We start from the raw sequence: 21,355 nt of genomic DNA, 5'->3' as shown, positions 1-21,355 counted from the left end.
CCCAAAATGGTCCCCCTTTGCCAGGGCCAGTGCAAGGGGATTAGGCGCCCTAGGCACCTTCTGCCCTGCGCCCAAGCCCCCTTCATCGTGCCGCCCCACCCGGTCGCAAACCCCCCCCCCCCCGATTGAGCCGCCAGTCCCATTAGGGGGCTGTGAGTAGCGGCGCCGCAGCGACAAAAAGGAGTGGAAATTGCCGAATCTCCACTCCTTTTTGGCGCCACTGCTCGCAGCCCCACAATGGCTCACGCCCCCTAATGGTCGGCACTCTAGGCCCAAGCCTAGCTTGCCTGGTGCTTCTCCGGCCCTGCCCTTTGCTGTGTCTGCCGCAGGCTCTCCTTTCCCCTGCAAGCTTCCTGCAGGCAGAGGCTGGATCAGGAAACAAAGGGCTGAGTAAGGTTCAGCACGACCGAAAGGCAGCAAATCTCCAGCCGGCCTACTTGCCCACCAGACCTCCACTGCCCTAGGCCTGCTAACTGTGTGATCCAGGTGAGGGACTCTGCTTGTGTGCAGGGGTCTGGAGCAGTCCAGCTGGTTTTGTTTTCCCAGGAGGAGGGGTATTGATGTTCTAGAGTCAGATGCTTTCATTTCATAGGCTATGGAACCAGGTGCAGGGGTGGGGCCCAGGAGGTTGCCCCTTTCCATCATTCCCCCCCCCCCCCCAAGAATGGTCTGCATGTGAGTAGCAGCACCTATTCTTTTCAGAAGAAAAAATAGCATTGTTCCTGACTTTTCCTAATACTGATCAACCATTAGGTGTATCTGGAGCATAAACTTTCTCTTGCGGCCGGGAATGTTATTTCAGTAGAATTCCCAGCTTTGGTTAGTTCGGAGAGAAGGAGCCGGGGATGAGGCTATTTCTCGGTGAACAGGAAACACCAACAGGTCATCAGCTTGTCCTTGCGCAGTAATATATACACAGCAGGGGGTAGGTGGCCTAACAGTGGCCGCAAACTCTAGTACATTTCATCAGCTGCACGGGCATTAGCATCAGATTTTATCTGCTCTGGTTTCTGTCCTAGGAAAGAGAGAGAGAGTGGGCAGGTCCTTACCGGTCTCCCATCCAGCCAGGATTGCAGTGGGAGCACTTGCCATCGATGTGGTTGCAGGTATAGCCCTCCTTACAGGGGGGGCACACCTTCTCACAGCCTTCACCATAAAAGCCTGGAGAGCAGACCTGGTCGCACTTGGTCCCGTTCCATCCTGCTTCACACGTGATGCACCGGCCATCAGCCACGGTGCAAGGCTGCTGCTCCTTGCACTGCCCACACCTGCAACAAAATATGCCTGCGATAGCACCATGGCCTCATGACCGTTGCTCTTTGAAAGCTGTGCGCATACACACGGGTCATAAATTCTTCGCACGTGACAAAACACAGCGCGCGCATAAAATGGCATAATAGCATTTCCTTATCGCTCCTTAGATCAGTCCAGGTGAAAAGGTTTTTCCTCCCCTCCCAGCAGTTAGAAACAGTGAAGAAAAGCCTTAGAAGGTAAATTTAAAAGGAGTTACACTTGTAAATGTAACATACTATTACAGCAATTTTAAAAAGCCATTTACGTGCACTTACACGTGAATATCCTATGGGCAATTCAATGGTAGCAATTTTCAAAAGCCCACTTACATTGGTAAAGGGCATTTACAAGTGTAAAATCCAATTTTAAGCACGTAAATGCTTTTTAAAATTAGGTCCTAACTGTACTATTGGTACATAAGAGTGTAATGCTTGTAGTTGCTCAATATTCTCTGTCTTTAGAAAATGGTGGAGGTGCAAACCGGCAGTTGGACAGTTGGTGTTGGCAGACATTTGGAGTCTGGTATTATCTTTATGAGGACTACACTAGACCTAGTACCTAGAGTGACAGCTTGTATGAGACTATAGCAGAAACCCTTTTTTTTCTCAAATTGGAATCCTTGATCGCAAGATTTCGAGGTCAAGTTACCCTTCTTTGGGGAAGACAAGTTACATCTTTCTTGGTGGCTCTCACAAGACAACTTGTCTAAAGAAGTAGAATTTGAAATACCAGTTTGGGCCATAGTGATGATGGTCTGAGAGGTTGGGGAGCCATTTGTCAGGGCCAGATGATGTCTGAAGCCTCATGTTCCATCAGTCATTTGAAAACAAGAGTAATCAGGAAAGCTTTAGTGTTTTTGCTTCTGTTGGTCCGGCACAGGGCAGTATAAATTTTGACAGACAATGTGACAGCAGTAACATATATTAACAGACAGAGAGACACTAATAGCCCAGCGTTTTCTTTGGAGATCAGGATATTGTTCCATTGGGCAAAGGGGCATCTGGTGACCTTGTTGGCATTTCATGTGGCTGGGATGGAAAGTGTGCAAGCTCATTTTGCTGGCATACTCTGAACACGAGAGTGGAAGTTGTTCAAAAGTAGAGTTGTCATTCATAAGGATGCTTAGGAGGTTCACCTGTTGGAGTTTTTTTGCATCAAATCTGATTTGCAGAGGCTCCACGTTTCTTCAGTTGAAGATGGGGACAGGATCATGAAGTTGGGGACAGGATCAGAGGGTCTAGATATGCTCTCCCATTCATGACCTCTAGGCATTCTGCTTTACGTTTTCCCCCTCCTAGACCTCTGATCGGCACGATAGTCAGACACAGGAAAACATTGGGGCAAGATGATCCCGGTAGCTCTGGAACAGCCTGGGGAACCGTGGTTTGCAGACTTGGTGAATCTCACACTAGAAGGTCTCTTAAGGCTCTATCATATTCCCAGTCGGCTGCATTTCATACTGATTTTCTTGGAGCAGGTGGATCATTGTCTCACAGCCTAGCATTTGAGAGGATAAGGTTGAAATAAGAGTTATTCAAAGGAGGTCATCACAATCTTGCTTCAAGCTAGGAAACCCTTAGCTTCACTGGCATACTTGTGGCTTTGGAAGATTTGAGTCCTAGTGTTAGGATGTGGGGATTGTGCCACTTAAGGCCTCAGTTCCAAGGATCCTTTCCTTTCTACAGAGAAGTTACAGATGCTTTAGCCCTGAGCTCTCAAGTTTTGGAGCTGACCTTTTACTGAGGGAAAATGCATAAGGCTTTGCTCGCCTATCACCCAGATGTAGTGAGATTTCTGATGGGAGTACAGCATTTGCGTCCTTTGATTTGGCAGGCTGTTCCACCGTGAAAGCTTAATTTGGTTCTGACAATGGTGGGTAAGCCCCCTTTTTAACCACTGAGAATGGCATCTTTGTAGGATCTCATGCTGAAGCTAGTCTTTTTGATAACTATTTGCTCAGTGAGGAGTATTTTGGTGCTACAGATGTAGTGCAGGGTCTCTTTCCTTCAATTTTCAGAGGATAGGGTTTCCATTAGAATGAAATTTTTTTATTCATTTATATATATATATATTTATTTATTTTTTTTTTTTTATTTTTTTTTACAAAATGTGGTTTCTTCATTCCATGAAGTCTTTCCATGGAATTGCCTGCTTTTAGAAAATTGAACTCTTTCTTCTCCCCTTGTCAGAAAGCTTCATGTTTTGGATATGCACAGGGATTCTCCTCGGGTATTTAGTGGTCCCACAACAAGGGTCGAAGGCATCTAATGCTAGATGGATTAAGGAGGTGATAGCCTCTGCCTAACATTTGCATGGGGCTAAGGGTCCGTTGTCAGTTGGGGTTGCCGCAGAAGATCTTCAAGGTGACAATTTTGGTCTTCTTTGGCACACTTTTTGCCAAGCATTAAAACTGGATGTTGGGCTTCAGACTCAGAGTAGTATGTGCTGTCAGTGGGTCTTTTAGATTCCCATCAGGTAAAAAAAAACCCAAAAACCGGAAAGTATATTTCCACCTCAGTAAATATAAACACAATCACATCACAGACACAGGGGAAAAATCAAATCTTTGTGTGATTAGTTTATGGTGATTTTATATTTAGGCTTATTTGATAGTTGTATGAATATATATGTGAGGATATGATTGGTATATAGTGTATGGATATTTGAGTGAGTTGGCAAATTAAATTTGTGTTCTGAAAATAAATATATTTCATTGTGTGCACCTATTGTTTGACTTTTTCATATTTTGTAAGGATTTCCTCTATAAATGTTAAAGTTTGTAATAAATTCTATCTTGAACATATGTTGAAATTTGATTTACCCCCTGGGTCTGTGATGTGATTGTCTTTTAGATTCCTGTCCATTTTTATTAAACTTGGGTACATCCCATTCGTCTGGATGGATCTGGGCGATAAGGAAGGAAAAATTGGTTCTTATCTGCTGGTTTTATCATCTTGAGTCCTACAGATCAGTCCAGAATTCCTCCCTGAATTTCTGAAGACTGCGCTGGTCCAGTTGGGATTGTGGTTACCGATAGTTTTTACCTCTCTCTTGCTGAAGGATAAAGGGGTAACTTTGTTTTTAGCTTGTTTACAGATTATACTGAGTGACTGCAAGTGGCACACTGTCATGTACCAAAAGTACATTAAGGCTCTGTGTCTCCAGGTGCTGGTAGTGGAGAAAAAACAATTCATCTTGTGTGATCTATGGGAGTCAAGGAAGGAAAATTAGCAGGTAAGAACCAATTTTTACATATATCTTTACTATATACTATGCTTAACTATAAAAGAAATGTGAAATCAATTATATTTTATTTGATGTTTTCTATTTATTTAAAACAAATGATATGCTGAAATAACTTAATGTAGAATTATTTTCATTAAAACAATTACTTAAATAACACTTTAAAAATCCCAATATTTGCATTATACTTGCTCAGGTACACTTGGCTCACAAACTTGAATTAAGCTTATAAAATGTGGCACAAAAGAAAGGTTTTGTGCACATAGCCGGTCAAAATTTGTAGGGAACATTGCGCATGACAAGATCACCTGGTTAGCACAGAAGGTAAGCTAGGCCAAGGCTACAGTAAGTAGATGGTAACATTGTGCCATGGTTATTTATTTATTTATTTAGAAACTTTTATATACCGGCATTAGTGGGTACATCATACCGGTTCACATAATAACTGAAAGTTTGGAAAATACATTTCAACAGGGAGACAGTAACTGGGCAGGGGATAAAATAAATAGGCAGTAGGAAAGATAGTTAAAAAACAAGAATGATGCAAAAGGATGTCAGCATGAGCATGCAATGTATGACTAAAATCCATAACACAACAAAGTTCTACCCACTCTCTTTTTTTAGATCTTTATAGAACTCTCATTTGCATAATTTTTTTTTTTTTTATATCCCGCAGAAGCGGCGGATTCAGCCATGCGCGGTGATCAAAATCCGCACTCACAAACGAGCACCTGTTTTGCCGCGGCTCTTATTACATCGGCCCTATTGTGACTTATTGTCTATCAAGAAATATTTATAGGACCTTCATGTCACGGGCTGATACATCACAAAGCTCATTGAGCAACTGACTCATTGCCCCGCCCACTTTCTGCACAATCATGGATCCTATATCACTTGTTACTCTTCACACTTCTTTTAAAATTTTTCTATATAATCAGTTAAAAATTTTATATATATAGAACTTATTTAGTTTTTCTATCAGTGATTCGTGATGTTATTTTCAATACGGGGTAGATTTTCAAAGGGTTGTGCGCGTAAGATACGCGTGCAACCCCCAAAACCTACCCCTGCTTCCCCCTGCGCGCGCCAAGCCTATCTTGCATAGGCTCGGCGGCGCGCGCAAGCCCCGGGACGCGCATATGTCCCGGGGCTTGGGTAAAGGGGCGGGGCATGGCCTGAGCCTCCAGGCACGGTGGCCATTTGCCGCTGTGCCCAGGATCGCGGGCCGGCGCGCGTAACTTCTTCAAAGGTAAGGGGGGGTTCTAGGTAGGACTGGGGGCGGGGGGGGGGCGGAAGGAAAGTTCCCTCCGAGGCCGCTCCAACAGCCCGCTGACAGCCGCCGCTTCTGTCAAAAAGGAGGCGCTAGGGACGCGCTAGTGTCCCAAGTGCCTCCTTTTACCGTGGGCCCTCATTTGAATATTTTCTTTTTCTGAATCGCGCACCCAGGAGAGTGGTTTGGGCGCGCGTCGGGAGAGCGGGCGCTCGCCGGCTCTCCCGCGGGGTTTTCTGTATCGGCCAGTGTGTGGGTAAGGGAAACTCTTAGGACTTGCCCTTTGAAAACCGGCTTGCGTCTCAAAGATGCTACCAGCTCTTTAACATCACAAATGCATCAATCATAGCATTGACCAGGATAAACTCTCATCTTTACAGAGCAATGAAGATGTACTACCTGAATCTGAACTTTTACAACAAATGCTGATAAATTCCCAGCAAGCTGCACAAAAAAAAAATTCAAAAATCTCAGGAGCCCTAATCCTGCTGGAGCTGCGGAGTCTGACCTGCCTTTGGCAACAGCCATGGCCTTGGGGCACTTACCACTTCCTGCAGCCTTGTCCGTACAGTCCCGCGGGGCACGGCTCCCGGCACAGCTTGCCTCGATAGCCCGGCTCACAGGCGCACGTCCCATCCAATTGGTTGCATTTGCCTCGGAAGCACTGGCAGAAATTCTCGCACCGTGGACCCCATCGGCGCTCCTTGCACTGGCAGCGGCCTGTGAACTGATCACAGGGAGAGCTGTTGCAGGAGCACTGGGTGTTGCAGCTGCGGCCCCACCAGCCGGCCTGGCACAGGCAGCGACCGGTCTGCTGGTTGCACTGGGAAGTGGAGCTGCAGTAGCAGGCGTTGGAGCACTGGGGCCCCCACCAATTGGGCTCGCACGTGCACTTGCCAGTGTCCTGGTTGCACTTGCCATGCTTGCACAGGCAGGCATTCTCGCAGTTGAGGCCCCAGCGGTTTGGGTTGCACGTGCACTGTCCCTTGACGTCATCGCACTGGCCGTTGGGGTGGCACGTGCACATTTCCTTGCAGTCAGGACCCCAGAACTGGCGCGGACATTCTAGCGAGAAGCAGAATAAAAAAAAAAGGAGGAATTTCTTAGAAGGAACTCTCCACTCCTCTGGAAATAATTTACATAACAGACATAGAAGGTGTTCTACTAATGCATTTATCAACGAGCAAGAATACTGTATCTATGAAGTTAGGCAGTGCTTCAAGCGCATCTGTTTCTATAATAGCTTTTTAATAAAGCTCAGCTCTAGACCTGTCGTTTTGGTCCAAACTATGGTACAGCTGGTGATATCATAGTTTGTTTTCCTGCATTCCTGCCTGAAAAACTTATGTCTTCAGTAAGTGATAGTTCACGCCATCCTTTGACACCACTGCTACATGCTCTATTAAAGGAAAGGTCTTGCAATAGCCCGTCAGTACAGAAGAAATACTGGCAACAGTCTTTAAAGCTTTTCATAATATTGGGCAGGTTTGCTTGTTCGATAAGGTGTCTCTCAAGAAGAAATTCAGAATCCTCTCTTAAAGTACTAGTACCTAAGAGATTAAACTAGAGAAAACTTACAACTGAAACACTCTGAAACAGCTTCCAGGAATCGTCCTGGACTTTAGACAATTATCTTGCCTTCAGGAAAAAGTGAAAGCTTTCATCCACTTGGCATATGAATAGCCAGCCTTGATTTTTTTGCAGTTTGAATAGTTCCATCTTGATCCATATAGAGCAAATATAGTTTCATGAGTTTAAATTAGATACATTTTAGCATATTTTATGTGGCTGACGATCGAAGGGCTGTGCCTTTACTTTGATTACACTGCTGTGTTGCATGATGTGCTAGCACGAAATCATTTGCATTATCTTATTTATTTATTTATTTGTAAGCATTTATATACCGATGTTTAGCGAAAGGCCCTCACTCCGGTTTACAGGTATAACAACGTATTACAGGCGTAATATCTGTGATTTTCAGTACTCTGCTTCAAGCATGGTTTTGAATGAAGCAAATAAAAAATAAATAAATATCAGTGCCCAAATCATAAGAAAAAATGGGAAGGGGGAGGGAATAAATGAGATCCACAAGGCGCTAATCCCCACCACTTTTAACTCCCTCCTCACCTCGCTGGTCCTCATAGATCGTACCCAGGATTCATACATTCTATTATGGAAAAGAGTAGAAGAAAGCATGTAAATGAAAGAAAAACGTTATTACCCGAGCAATTGGTGCTCCCCCGGCCCCCACCACAATGATAACATTTACAGGGGTTTCTGATTTCTGCCTTGCTCTGGGTTGGAGCCTGCTCTCTTGCCACCCATTGATTCCAGAAGGCAGCACATTTTTTTCCTTAGAGAACATAAAAAAGCAAAGAGCAATTCCTGGGTTGGATCGGATTGGGGGGGGGGGAGGGGAAGGAGGGGTGTGCACAGGCCACTCGAGATAGGCAGCAGGAGGAGATATCAGAGGGGGTGGGAGAGGAGATTGGCAGTAATTGAGGGAGTGTGAAAGGGGATAAGGGTGAGGGATTGGAGACGAGCAAGAGGAGGGAGTTTAGAGGGGATCAGCTTGGAGAATGAGTGAGAAGGGATTGACTCAGTTTATATTTTGTGTGTGTGTGTGTGTGTGTGTGTGTTTGTGAGTGAGAGAGAGGGAGGGAGGGCATCGGTACTAGGGGTGTATGAGAGAGAGGTGATTGGTGCAGAGGTGCGTGTGTATCTGATAGGTTACTGGGGGTTTGAAAGAAGGTATTGGGATGGGAGTTGAATGGGGAAGAGAATTGGGGTGGAGGGGTGGGGGAGGGGGGATTTAAAGTGATGAGCAGGACTAGAGCTAATGGATCCTAAGAAAGGATCACCTTCCACCCTCCCCACCCCCATTCTGATCCTTCTTCCTCTTCCAATTTGGATCTTCCCCTGAAGTTCGATAAATAACTAGGAATCCTATATTTACAGAACTATTGTTGCAATAAAGATATTATTTTGACAAAAAAAGTTGTACATTAATTCCCCATGGTTATGTTATAGTGCTATATGGGGGCAATTTTCAAAAGAGCATTAGAGCAGTCCAAAGGTTGATGGAGCCCAGGATCCTCCCTTCAATAGTGACCAATCCAGGTCACTAGAAAATACCTGGCAGATCCCAACGAGTAGATCCATTCTGTGCTCCTCACTCCCAGGGATACGCAGTGTCTTTTCCAAGTCCACCTGGCTAATAATCCATTCAACACTTTTCCTGCAGGAACCTGACAAGCCCCATTTAAACCTTGCTATGCTAGATGCCTTGACCACATCTGGTAAATTCTACAGCTTAATTCTGGGCTGAGTGAAAAAACTACTTTCTCCAATTTCTTTTAAATATGCCGGTTGCTAGTTTCATGGAGCGTCCCGTAGTCCTAGTAATGTTTGAAAGGGTAAATAACCATTCCCTATTTACCTGTTCTACCCCACTCATCCTATCCCTTTCTCAGTGGTACCTTCTTTAAACTGAATAGCCCTAAATTGTTTGCCCTTTCTTCGGGACCTTCATTTTCGATTTTTATTTTTCCCAGAAATTTATCAGGGTTTAATTTTCACAAGAATAAAAATGGGAGAAAAATCAGTGTGAAAAAAAAATTGCTCATTATTTTTCTGGGTGAATATTGGAGCTTAGTTTGGTGGACAGAAGGGAGGACAGGGAAAAATAGAGAGGAGGGAGGCAGAAGGGGGTTTAGGACAAGGGGCGAGAGCAAGAGGGAGTGGAAATGGGGGAGGGATATGAGGTGCTAAAAGGAAGGATGGGGAGAGAGCAAGGGGGAGTGGAGAGAGGGAGAGAGGTGGGATCCTTAAAGAGAAAGGAGATGGGGGCAGAGTTGGGATGCTGACGAGATAGAGGAGGGGTCTGAAGGGGAGGCAGGAGAGAAAGAGGAAAGGTCCAGGGACCAGGATGAGAGGTCTGTTCCCAAGAAAAGCAATGAAGACCTGGTATATTACAAAATAATGCTAAACAATCTCAGTGTGCCATCTAGACCTTTAACCCTTGTAACTGCTCCTTTTGTTTCCTTCTATCTAGTTTTTTTCATTTTATCACATTCTCTCTTTTTAAAGTTATATGTTACCACAGTAGTTTTATTTATTATTCTCCAACCAGTGATGATCTCAAATCTGATTTCATTATGATCAATTGCCAAGCAGCTTCACCACCTTTACCTGTTGTACCAGATCCTGCATGCCACTAGGAACTAGATCTAAAGTAGCGCCCCTCCCATCAAGTCTAGGACCAGTTACTCCATGAAGTAGTCATTTATAATTTCTAGAAACTTATCTTCCCTAATATGCCCTGATGAGACATTCATGCCATCTATATTGGGGTGATTGAAATCTCCCCTTATTATTGTATTGTGTCACCAATGCCTTCCCTCCCTCTCTCTCACTCACTTACAATTATCTGAACCACTGAAACGAATGTACAAGCTTTATTATCTAATCAACAACTCTCTACTCATTGTTTTTACTGTTTAATCTATCCCTCATTTTCTAATGACCAAGTTATTCATTCCCTGTTTATTGTAACTTTTTCTACGCCTACTCTGTTAATTGGTTCTCCCCTTGTTCATTGTAAACCGGTTCGATAAGACTTGTCTTGAGCATCGGTATATTAAAAGAACTTAAATAAATAAATAAATAAATAAATATTTGTCTGTCTAATTTCTGTTAGCATTTCACAATCTGTTTCGCCATCCTAGTTGGGTGGACAGTGGTAAACCCTCACGGCTATGCTCCTCCCCATCACTGTATGAAATTTCTATCAATAGAAGTTCCAGGGTACAGTTTGTTTCCTGCACAATGTGTATCCTCCTTGACTTTTTGGATTCCTTAAGATATAGTACCATGCCTCCACCTCTTCTAGCTGCTCTATTGAGTTCATATATTTTGTACCTTGGTGTCACCATGTCCCATTTTCTTGTTCTATGCAGATTGTCGCAAAGTCTGCAGGTAATTTCCCAGTGGACATTGCATCACTTTCAAAAGGAAATGCATGCATATTTTCCCTTTGAAAACTGCCTAAGGGAAAAGCACTCTCAGAGATGTATGCCTTTCTCTGTTGGTACTTTTTTTTCCGTGAAAAAAAACATGAACACTTTTGAAAATTCAAAACTGCATGCGTTGATGTCTTCCCCAGCCTAACCATGCCTCTGATCCCAGCTACTTTTCCCATAGGCAAAAGTACATGTGGTGGTGTTCCTCGTGCATAATTTATACACATACAAGGTGGGCAGTTTTCAGACAGCCAAATTAGCCAGGTAAATAAATATATTTTAGTAGTGGCCAAAGCAACTGACCACATAACACCAATACTACACCAGCTGCCCTGGCTCCCAGTTGAAAGCAGAATACAATTCAAAACTCTCTGCTTTGTCTACAAGTTGTGAATAAACAAGCCCGCGAGTATGTCTTTCAACTTCTTTTCCTGTCCACTCCCCTTATCTACCTGAATCATCAAGTAAGAACTATAAGTTATTCACCCTGACCTCTCAATGTTATCCAATGTAATTGTAAAATATCTTTGACCACTGCACTGTTTGTAATCCACCTTGTAGGCCATTATAGAAAAAGGTGGAATATCAAATATCTATAAATAAAAATCCATTTACATAGAAAAATGGCTTTTTAGATTTGCCCTCTATGTGCTCATGAAGCGTGTGTTGTTTCATGACAGGAAACAGAATCATTCACTCCTAGTCCTGATACAAGTCTAGCGAGGAATCTTTTCTAATCTCACAGTTTCTCAGCATTGAAAGCTATTTCTTCTCTCAGTAGACAGCTACATTCACCCATTTCTAAGATGTCAATCTGCTTTGACTCAGTTACTGCTCCAAAATAATTGTCTCCCCTGCGCTCTCCCTTCTGATCCTGGCACTCAGACAGTTCTCCTCCAGTAACCTGTGGAACATCACGAACTGCAACACAACCTGGGAGTGAGGCATTTTTGGAGAAGCAAATGGCCACCTTCCTAGTTCCATTTCACTGCTCCTTAGATTTAATATTTTGTCATACACTAGAGCCTCAAAAGCATTGAAGTAGTGAAATTTATATGCCGCATATCCAATGCTCTGTAGGGCTTACAATAAAACACTCAATCATGGTCACATAAAACATAAAACTTTCAAAACAATAAGACATCACATCACATTACACTGATATCAAAACATCTTAGAAACCTAAACCAAAGCGAAAGCATGTTAATGTTCATGCTTTCTAGATTGTGAGACCTTCCCTTTAATGTCAGAAATCAAATATGATTCAAAGAACCGTGTATAGTGAAAGCCTCTGCTCATTCTCCTTCAGGGATGAAACATCTGCTCCTGCTGCTATTCCTTCTGCAGCTCAGGAATTTATATTAGCAGAGAAAATCTAAGAAGGAGTGATGGCCATAAAAAGAAACGGATTGCAGATTAGGAAAAAAGAAAATTTACTATTCTTTTAATTAGCCAGTAATAAGGGGCAGGGGGATGAAGGGATTTTAGACTTGTTCATTGTAGCTCATAGAATGAATAGTTTTCTTTTAATTAGTGATTGCACAGCCCCAGCAGCAGAGTGGGATAAAGGGTAGAGCCGTAAGGAGGACAAGTGGCAACTGAGCATATACAGTATACTGTACATTCACCTGGAGCCGCCAGCTCACATGATAATCTATGAAGAGAAGTTATCAGACTTAAGATGTAATTGATTTCTGAAAAGCGTATATTAAATCAAATCACTAAGTCAAAACCAATTGCCCCATAAGTACAATGTTTTAAATGAGGGATTAGTTCCAGCCCCAGGGCCCAACACATTTTTACCAAAATAACCTGCAATTTAGTATTATATAGAACCTAAAAAAGCATAAACATATTTAAAGCATTACTTTTTTTTTTTTTACTAAAGAGGAACATTGCAAGGCATGTGGCTTTGCACTGACACTCACCAGGCCTCCTGGTCATCACAATAATGTTTGCCTATTTGGGAGATGCTTGGGCATCTTAAAATCCAATAGGTGTTGCAAGTTGGATAATGAGTGTCAATTTAGAAATGGGCTGTGAATTATAGCAACTTGAAACGCCTTAAGTCGAAGACTTCCTATAAACATTCAGTGAGCCAGTAACATCACACGCCTCACACTGATCCACAGAAAACAAGTTTCTATCCAAGATGTAGACGTTTCGTTCAGGACCCAGGACAGAGCTCTCTCAGGTAGCTTGGAATGCTAAACCGCCAGGGCATTGCAGGTTAGTGATTCATGGGGTGAAGTCTGAGGTATAGCATGTCAGTAATCCAAAGGGAGTAGTCTGAGGCACTGTGTGCGTGCCAGGGACCTGCTGGATATTAATTCTCTAGACAGGACAATTACCTTCGGGATGCAGCCTAAGGCGAGCATGATAGGCAGCACTCCATATTTTACTTGAAAGTTCTAATGACAAGGCTCTTCGGGTTTTTTAACCAAATTAAAAGCTAAAACTGAATGCGGTTAAGTTTGCTGCCCTGAGGTGTGGCACAGCCACATGTCATTTACCCAGGTGTGGGTCTTCTGTCATTTGGGTGTGCCCAGATGGTCTCAGCGGTAGGGAAAATTTCCCTTCCAGTCCTGGTCACCTGAAGGCTGATACCATCAGAAAGTCCGTGAGGAAGAGGAGAAAGGGATGCAGGGAGGAGGAGGTAAAATGCAGCACAGAAACATTAAATAGGGATGGGTTTTCATTTCCTTCTAGCTCTAGTGGAGACTTGTGCGAGGTTTAGTTACAGTAGTTTGCTTCTGTCTCGGTTTTGAGGCAAAGGACACAAAATCCAGCAGAATACTTACTAGTTTCACAGTTGGCACCAAAGTACCCGTGACGACAGCGACACTCATTGGGTCTCACGCACACCTCATTCTCTTTACAGGTGAAGTTCCCCTCACACAGAGCTGCACAGGAACATAGGAAACAAAAAGTAGCATAGCGTGAGCACATTGTTAGACAGTGAAAGGAAGAGTCTGCTGATCGTGGTGTCCCAATTCCACCCAAAATCCAGGGAAGTGCATCTGCTTATGAATGTGGAATCATGTGCTTCTTGTGTACATATAAAGCATGCCATTTGCATATTACAGGTGGGCTTACATGGCATGCTCTATATATACTGCCGGAATGCTTATAAACTTCTGCACACCTTCCTGTGAAGGAAGATTCCTTTCTTTATCTCCTAACCTGAGGCACTATTCAGAGCATCCCATAGTGTGGCATGTCCTAGACAATCCACTTGGGCATTGTGAGAACCAGAAATCCTGAGAACTGTAATTAACAAATTTAGCGGTAAAAAACGAAGAAGAGGATCGGTGTATAAAAGGACTTTTATTAGATCTTGCCCAACTCTGGCTGAGTTTCGCTCACCACGGAGCTGCCTCAGGGGCTATTAAAAGCAAGTATAAATACAGATATAAATGCCAATAATAAGAACATATAAATAGAAACACACATACATAAATATATGTTAAACCGATGCAATGTACATAAATAAAATGTGAAATCATAAGAATAAATATGTGTATACAAAGACATATATATAAATAACCAAAGAATAAAAAAATAAAACATACATTAAAACTGACCATAAATGAAATAAAAATACCAAATTGTATGTGTGTGTGTGTGCACAAGAGTATCATAATGACAGATACAAAAATTTGCAAAAGGACATGAATAATGTGATGCGAAGAGGGGATCTACAATTGGAACAGAAAAACAATGAAACTAAATACCTGTTTTACTTTTTATTCTTCAGTTATTTATATTTATGTCTTTTTTTTTACACCTTCTCCATAGCAGAACTAAACTTACATAGCACTAGACCTGGGCATGTGCCCAGGCGCATAAGTATATGCGTGCACATCTCTCGCCCCACCCGGAACACCGATGCCCTGCCCAGACTCTGCTTAGACCATGCCCCTTTTTCAATCTGAATGAGATGTGTGTGCAGTGGGAAATACGCACATATCGCGGCAGCTTTTAAAATATGATGGGTGCTTGTGCGCCCGACTTGTGCGTGCATCCTCTGATGCACGTACCGGGCTTTTAAAATTCACCTTTTTGTGCATAATGCATCATGGTGCTTGTCAGCAAGTCAAGGTGAGGTGGCATGCAGGAGAACCATAATGGTTAGAGTAGTGGGAGTTCAAAACTTGCTTATCCCACTGATGCTCCTTGTGACCAAGGGCAAATCACTTCACCCTCCATTGACTCAGGTACAAACAGACTGTAAGCCCTCTGGGAGACAGGGAAATAGCTACTGTACCAGAATGTAACTCATCTTGAGTTACCAATGAAAAGCTAAATAAAAATATCATAGACCTCTACATACATCTAATATTACAATAAATGTAGCAGCAGAACATAATGGCAAGGTTCCATGACAGGAAGTGCCAATCATTGGTTTATCACAGGTCTTAATATAGCAAATCCTACAGCTTTAGGAGTCTAGTTGTAATGTTTCACTAGAACTTCGGTGGGTTGTAGAGAATATTGCTAATCTCCAAAATTACCTCAGTAACGGGCCGATACAGTGCGCTCCAACGGAGCGCACTGTTAGCTGGCATTTGGACGCGCGTTTTGAACACACTGGCTTTACCCCTTATTCAATCATAAACTCAATAATAAAAAAAAATTTAAACATTTAAATAAAATCAGGAGCAGGAAAACTAACTCTTTCGTCTTCAAATCCTTTCCCTTCAAGATAGCAAGTCAATGCAAACTGTACCATTCTTCCATGCAACACCTCCTGAAATTCAACTGTGAACATATATATATATAAAGACACCCTTAGTCCCTAGTATGTTTGTCCTAGTTTAGACTTTTAGGAGTCAGAGTTTGCAGATCTTCCCTTACAAACACCTTCAATGAGGCTGTTTGGATTGGTCAGCCAACCTGTGCATAAATGCAGGCAGAGCAGGGAAGAGATGTGGACATTTTGTTTTGGAGTAGAAGGAGTGCGTTGGAGTGGCTCTTAATTTCAGGCCTCACAGTCTGATACCAGAGAGGACAGGGTACGAAGGCAAATTCTGGGCATAGCACCAAACCGATCTGAGTGCAGAAGCGGTCTTTGAGGATTTTTTTCTTCTTTAATTTTATTGTGAAGACACCTGGTTTCCGCTTTTAGGAGGAGTGTACCCCCTTGGAGTGTACCCTGCTTGGAGGAGAACAGAGAAGAGAGAATTTGTGGCTCCTATCCTAAGGAAGTGGAGAAAATGTAGTTCTTGTCTCAGAAGATGATTTTTTTTTCTGGGATTTTGAGAAGATTTTGTTTCTGTTTTTGGTTGGGAGGAATTTTTGTGCCCAGAAGATGAGATTGAGAAGGATATTGTTTTTTTTCTGTTTTGGGGACTCTGCCAGAGAGGTCCCTGGAACACCAGGACAGAAGGACCCAGTACCCATCACTAGGGGCCCATCTTCCACCCTCTGAAAGGATGAGTTTTCCCTGGTGCCTTCCACCTAAAGGACACTCATTCAGAAGAGCGAGCCTAAGACAAAAAGGACACTTGGATTTGTGACGACCAATTGGAGATGCCTGTTGTTTTTGGAGATTTTTGGTTACAGTAAATTTTTATGTTTGTAACAGCCCACCAGTGTGTTCAGTGTGGTTCTGAGTGCTGACGGTGATCCTAGGTCCAGGTCATATAACTATGAACACACCAGTGAGAGGAGGAGAGCGAGAAACTGTCATCGCCATCCCCCCCCCCCCTCCCGTGTGCCTCGGGACTTGAAGGTTAAATCCTTCCCTCCCATTGGAAAGGAGCCTGGTACCCCAGGCCTTGTGACCTGAGAGAGGGAGTTTGGGGCCTCAGAACATAGTGGGGCAGATTTTTAAAAAGTACGCCCGCGCGTTCTTTTGTTCGCGTGACCGGCGCAAACAAGAGTACGCCGGGGTCGGCGCGCGCAAGGCTGCGCAAAATCAGCAGCCTGCCTCCATTCCCTCCGAGGCCACTCCGAAATTGGAGCGGCCTCAGAGGGAACTTTCCTTCCACCCCCCCTGCACCTTCCTCTCCCTTCCCCTACCTAACCCACCCCCACCCCCCCCACCCTTGTTTGAAAAGTTACGCCTGTACCGGTGGGCTGCTGGCGCGCCATCACCCGACCCAGGGGCTAGTCCGGAGGCCTCAGCCATGCCCCCGGGCCGGCGCCATGCCCCCCAGAACATCACACCGGCCCCGACATGCCCCCCTAGCAAAGCCCCTTGACTTACGCACATCCTGGGGCTTGCGCATGCCGCCGAGCCTATTCAAAATAGGCTCGGCGCACAGGGGGAGCTTGGGGCAGGTTTTCGGGGGGTACGTGCGTATCTTACGCGCGTATCCCTTTGAAAATCTGCCCCAGTGAATCCCTGCATTCCGGGCTCTCACCAAAAAGGGGGTTACACAAACATTGAAACCCCTCCTACTTGGCCTGGGAGAGACCTGTGGGTCTCTACATTCCTTTCCTGTTTTGTACTTTCAGAGTGCAATTTTCAATATAATTTACCCAGGCAAATTTCCCTTTCTGAAAATTACCCTGCTCAAAGCAGCTAAAAGGATCACCTGGAGGTCGAAATGCATGGACGTTTAGCTGTATGAAAAGAGGGCTTTCATGATGGTATAGACTCTCATCACAGGAGAGATGTTCCAACTTCTTCATTATTTATGTCACTCTCCTCCGTACCTTTTCTGTGTCAATTATGTCTTTTTTTAAATGGGGCAACCAGAACTGTACACAATACTCAAGGTACGGTCGTACCATGGACCGATGCAAAGACAATATATTTTCTGTTTAATTCTCCATTCCTTTTTGGATCATTCCTAAAATTTGATTTGCTTTTTTGATTACTGCAATACACTGAGCTGAGGATTTCAATGTATTGTCCACAAGCCCTTTTCCAGACCCCAGCATTGTGTACCTGATTATGTATGTGGCATTTGTTGCCAGAGGATGTGATGAAAACAGTTAGCAAAGCTGGGTTTAAAAAGGATTTAGACAAGTTCCTGGAGGAAAAGTCCATAAACCATTATTAACCAAGTAGAACTGGGGAAGTCATCACTTATCTCTGGTTATAAGCAAGAAGGACTGCTCCTATTCTTTGGGATCCTGCAGGGAACTTCTGACCTGGATTGACCACTGCTGGAGATAAGGTGCTGGGTTTGATAGACTTTTGGTCTGACCCAGTATGGCATTTTTTTAAAGTTTCTTTTGATTTTTATATTGCAGGAGAGAAACAGTGTGATGGCTCCCTGATGAGAGCCATATATGAAGGCATAGGAAAGGAGCTGTGCATCATGGTTCCCTCATGAGAGTTAGATAGGAAAGATTAAGAAAAGAGGTTATGCAAAGGAGAATAAAAATAGAATTAGACAATGAGTGAAGTTCATTCTTCCAAATATCTGGACATAGATCTTTCCCAAGAGCATACGTGCAATGACCAGGAAGTCCAATTCTCAGTAATAAATTATTCAGTGTAGACTTTACTGCTTTACTGCAGAGTTCTCAAGCCAACAGCTTCCTTCAGCAGTGCTTGGAATGCCACAGAGGAGCCAAGAGCTGTCAAAATACTGTTTGGGACCCAGCCAGCTTCTCCCACCCCAGCAATATGTACTGCTGGCACTGTGCCTGGATTTCACTCCATTCCACCTCTGTAAACTCTAATCAGACATTGGATACTGAGAAAACCCTTGCCTAAAAGACTGAGTGCTGGAACCTGGAGGGTGCTTTCGACCTGACTGCACTTCTGACAGGGTTCAGATGCTGACTAATGGCAGATCTGTAGCCTATGGAGCAATATAATGCAAGGCATGTGGCTCCCTTACAGACTCAAATCTTCCAGTTAGCAGTCAGTAGGGGAAAGAATGTGAGTCATTGGGATCCCATTATCACCCTGCCCTGCCTGTGTTCTCTCTCTGCACCAGGGTCAATACTGAAGCTCCAAACCACGGCTTCTGAATTCTACTGAAGCCAAAAAAGACACAAAGATACCACAGATGGACTGATGAAAAAAAAATAGGATAAAAATGTTATCAAGTACTTTTACACTGCTCGGTCATCAGTTACTGACAGAGATGTCAACATTTGGGGATTAGAGGTAAATCCCTTAATTGAATTATTTTTTTTGAAAGAGCAGTGTCAGACAGTTAAAATTGGAAATTCCTATTACACTCCAGATAGTAAGTTGCAGCCTCTTGCCTTCTCTTTTCAATATTTGTATGCACCCAGTGGGGGAAATCTTCATAAAAAGAATATCATCAGCCATATCTATGCTGATATCCAATTTTTTATTCCTGTTCAAGGAGACATAAATAAGGCTGTGACTTTTTAAAAATTTTGATCTGGCAATTTTATCAAATTGTTTTTTTGGAAGAGCATATTAGTCCTAAATAGAGGTATGAGAAAATTCTGACGAGATCTTGCAGTCATTGTCTACATCTCCTATAGTGGATGAACATGTTATAACAATCTCTGCCGAAGTAAAACGCTTGAAGATATGACTCGAGTGATCTCTCCTTGGAACCACACACTGAGGCAGTAGCACAAAGAGTTTTTCTTCAGCTCAGGACGGTTCATCAATTTCACCCTTTTTTTAATCAATATGCTTTAAAACCAGTGCTCTATGCTTTGGTAACTGCGGGAATAGATCACTGCAATATTTTGTATGTTGGTTACTGAAAATGTTTACCCATGGATTACAATAATTTCAAAATGCTGCTGCGCACATACTTCTGGCTTTATCAAGGAGGGATAGGGCAACCTCTATGTTGCAGTTTCTACATTGTAGAGAGCTAAGTTTAAATTACTTTTGATGACTTTTCGGGTCCTGAGAAGCAATGGACCAAGATATCCATGGGAGAAAATGGCGAGGTATAGCCCAGGTCATATATTAAGATCCTCCCAGGGGTGCCCACTGTCAACAGTTTCAGGGCCAGAAATGGCATCTTAAGCAACGTTGTAGTCAGGCTTTTTCAACAAAAGCCCAACAGCTATGAAACGGTTGACCACTGGCTGTAAAAGCTGAACTAAATTTGGTGAAATTCTGAAAGTTACTTAAGACATGGCTTTTTCCCCAAAGGATCTTGATAGGTTTTGGCTAGAAAGGGGAGGAGATCAATATTCAAAACTAAACATTTAAATGGCTAACTTGGATAACCTGAAGTAAAGATGGCTAACTTGTGAATAACCTGGAATTAGAATGATAACTTGCCATTTAGATGGATACCTTGTGAGTTATCCATCTAAATGACTTTGAATATTGACCTCAAAGCCTTTTCTTAATTTCTTTTATTTTTGGAGGCAGAGGGATAATGTTGGTGTTTTAGTTTTTGATCGCAACTTTTGTGTTTTTGGCTTTTTTGTTTTTATTGTGTTTGGCTTATTATCATGAATATATGTATCATTTTAATTCTTTATTTAAAATTTCACATTACATTCATAAGAAACTTGAAATTGGAAAATAAAAGCTGAAAAAAGAAAAATATAATAAATAGAAATAACAAAAATTAAAAGAAAACAAATTAATCAGCTCTAGATCAAGTCCACAATATAAGGAGGGTTCAATATCACAATCCAACTGTTGTGAGTGACCTGTTTAGTGGACCCTTGGGCCGACCTGTGAGAGACTGGGGAGAGGTGTACTATAGTCTCTCGAGAGTGACAGGTCGGGAGGCGGGTACCAGGCAGGAGCTGGGTGTGAGCTTCACCCTGGAAGCCGGTACTCCCCCGGGAGGAGCCCGACCACTGGGACTTAGGAGATCACGGAAGCTGGAGCTGGAGCAGGCAGGCAGGGATCAGGAGATAGGCAGGAACTGAAGCAGGCTAGGACTGAAGCAAGCAGGAGCTGAAGCAGGACTGGCCACTGGAACCAGACAGGAGCTGAAGCAGGACTGGCCACTGAAGCCAGACAGGAGCTGAAGCAGGACTGGCTACTGGAACCAGACAGGAGCTGAAGCAGAACAGGTTACAACAAGCAAGCCAGACAGAAGCAAGACTTGGGCACGGAGTGAAACAAGTCTCAGACAGGAACGGAGTCGCTAACGCAATAGCACACTCCGGGGCATGGAGCAACAGAGAACCGCAAGGAACCCAGTTGCAAGGCAAAGTCCTGGGCTCCGTGGCGGCCTTACATAGGCCGCGGCATCTGACGTCATGGATAGGGAGGAGCTTCCAGTGGCGGGAAACAGCCTTCATAAGCGCGGACTACGCGCGCGCCTAGGGAGAAGGCGTCCAGGCAGGGCTTCTCGGCGGCGTCCCCCCCCCCGCGGGGATGCCACAAAACAGGCGGCAGACCCTCGGAGACAGGCCGGGACCAAGGAGGTAAGGGCCTAGTTGCAGCTGCCACGACTGGGACCACAACACCAACAAGAAATACAGCACAAATCAAACAGTGCACTAGAGCAGCTATCTCCAGGACTTTTATAAAAAAGAATGCAGTGAATGACCAAAAAACTAATCTGACACACAGGATGGAGATGTAAATGGACCAGGTTGTACAAAATTATCACTTAAGAAAAAAAAAGAACTGATTAGGTTAAAAATATACATAGGA

At 43.6% G+C, this 21,355-nt stretch overlaps 1 protein-coding gene across 1 annotated transcript in view; it reads right to left on the bottom strand.

Moving 5' to 3' along the window:
- The window catches only part of SCARF2 (scavenger receptor class F member 2), a 187,677-nt gene that overhangs the window by 112,917 nt on the left and 53,405 nt on the right, over positions 1-21,355 (bottom strand). Inside the window, 3 exon segments of the mRNA XM_029619839.1 lie at positions 1,050-1,268; positions 6,352-6,871; positions 13,629-13,730. Coding sequence (XP_029475699.1) covers positions 1,050-1,268; positions 6,352-6,871; positions 13,629-13,730 — 841 coding nt within the window.

The sequence above is a fragment of the Rhinatrema bivittatum genome, chromosome 11 (genome assembly GCF_901001135.1).
Source record: "Rhinatrema bivittatum chromosome 11, aRhiBiv1.1, whole genome shotgun sequence".
Taxonomy (NCBI): domain Eukaryota; kingdom Metazoa; phylum Chordata; class Amphibia; order Gymnophiona; family Rhinatrematidae; genus Rhinatrema; species Rhinatrema bivittatum.
The sequence above is the reverse complement of the archived record's forward strand: the minus strand, read 5'-3'. Positions and strand labels throughout refer to the sequence as shown.